This window comes from Eimeria mitis, genomic scaffold (genome assembly GCF_000499745.2).
Source record: "Eimeria mitis Houghton genomic scaffold, Emh_scaff3846, whole genome shotgun sequence".
NCBI classification, from domain to species: Eukaryota; Apicomplexa; class Conoidasida; order Eucoccidiorida; family Eimeriidae; genus Eimeria; species Eimeria mitis.
The window spans coordinates 4,173-4,880 of NW_013572180.1; the positions used below are offsets into that span (position 1 = coordinate 4,173).

The 708-nt window shown below is 60.2% G+C and overlaps 1 protein-coding gene across 1 annotated transcript in view; it reads right to left on the minus strand.

Moving 5' to 3' along the window:
• Nucleotides 1-541, minus strand: part of EMH_0070150 (uncharacterized protein) — a gene marked incomplete at both ends in the record, with an annotated part of 2,585 nt that extends 2,044 nt beyond the window's left edge. The window contains one exon of the mRNA XM_013498944.1: nucleotides 122-541. Coding sequence (XP_013354398.1) covers nucleotides 122-541 — 420 coding nt within the window. The remainder of the gene's footprint in view (nucleotides 1-121) is intronic.
• Between the last annotated feature and the right edge of the window lie 167 nt (nucleotides 542-708).

Below are 708 nucleotides of genomic sequence, written 5' to 3' on the forward strand. Positions count from 1 at the left end.
CGTTGCTGCTGCTGCTGCTGTTGCTGCTGCTGCTGCTGCTGCTGTCTTCACTGGAGAGCCGTTTTAGCAGCGCTGTGCTGTAATCCAGAGGCAGCTGCAGCAGCTCTTGTGCAAAGCTCACGAAAGCCTGCTGCTGCTGCTGCTGCTGCTGCTGCTGCTGCTGTTGCTGCTGCTGCTGCTGCTGCTGCTGCTGCGCATTCGCCAGGATAACAGCTTCGTGTGCTGCAGCAGCAAAGCAGCGGAAGAGCTGCTGCTGCTGCTTCGTTGGAGCGAGCTGCAGTGTAGGCCCAGCACACAGCAGCAGCAACTCATGATCGTTAGTTGCTGCTGTCTTTGCTGCTGCTGCTGCTGCTGCTGCTGCTGCTGTTGCTGTTGCTGCTGCTGAAAGCTTGCACTGCTGCGGCCTGCTGTGAACAGCAGCAGCAAACAGCATTGCGCAGACACGTGCTGCTGCAGCTCGCAGCCTCTGCTGCTGCTGCTGCTGCTGCTGCTGCTGCTGCTGCTGCTGCTGCAGGCCACCGGATGCAACAGCAGCAAGCATGCAGCAGCAGCGCGAAGCAACAGAAGAAAGCGCAGCATGGCTGCTGCAGCACCACAGCAGCAGCCGCTGCAGCAGCTGCCTCTCTCCTTCTGCTACTGCAGCAGCAGCAGCAGCAAACCACATCGCCACAGGCTCCAGCTGCAGCTCTGTGAAATGCCCTCTCCAGA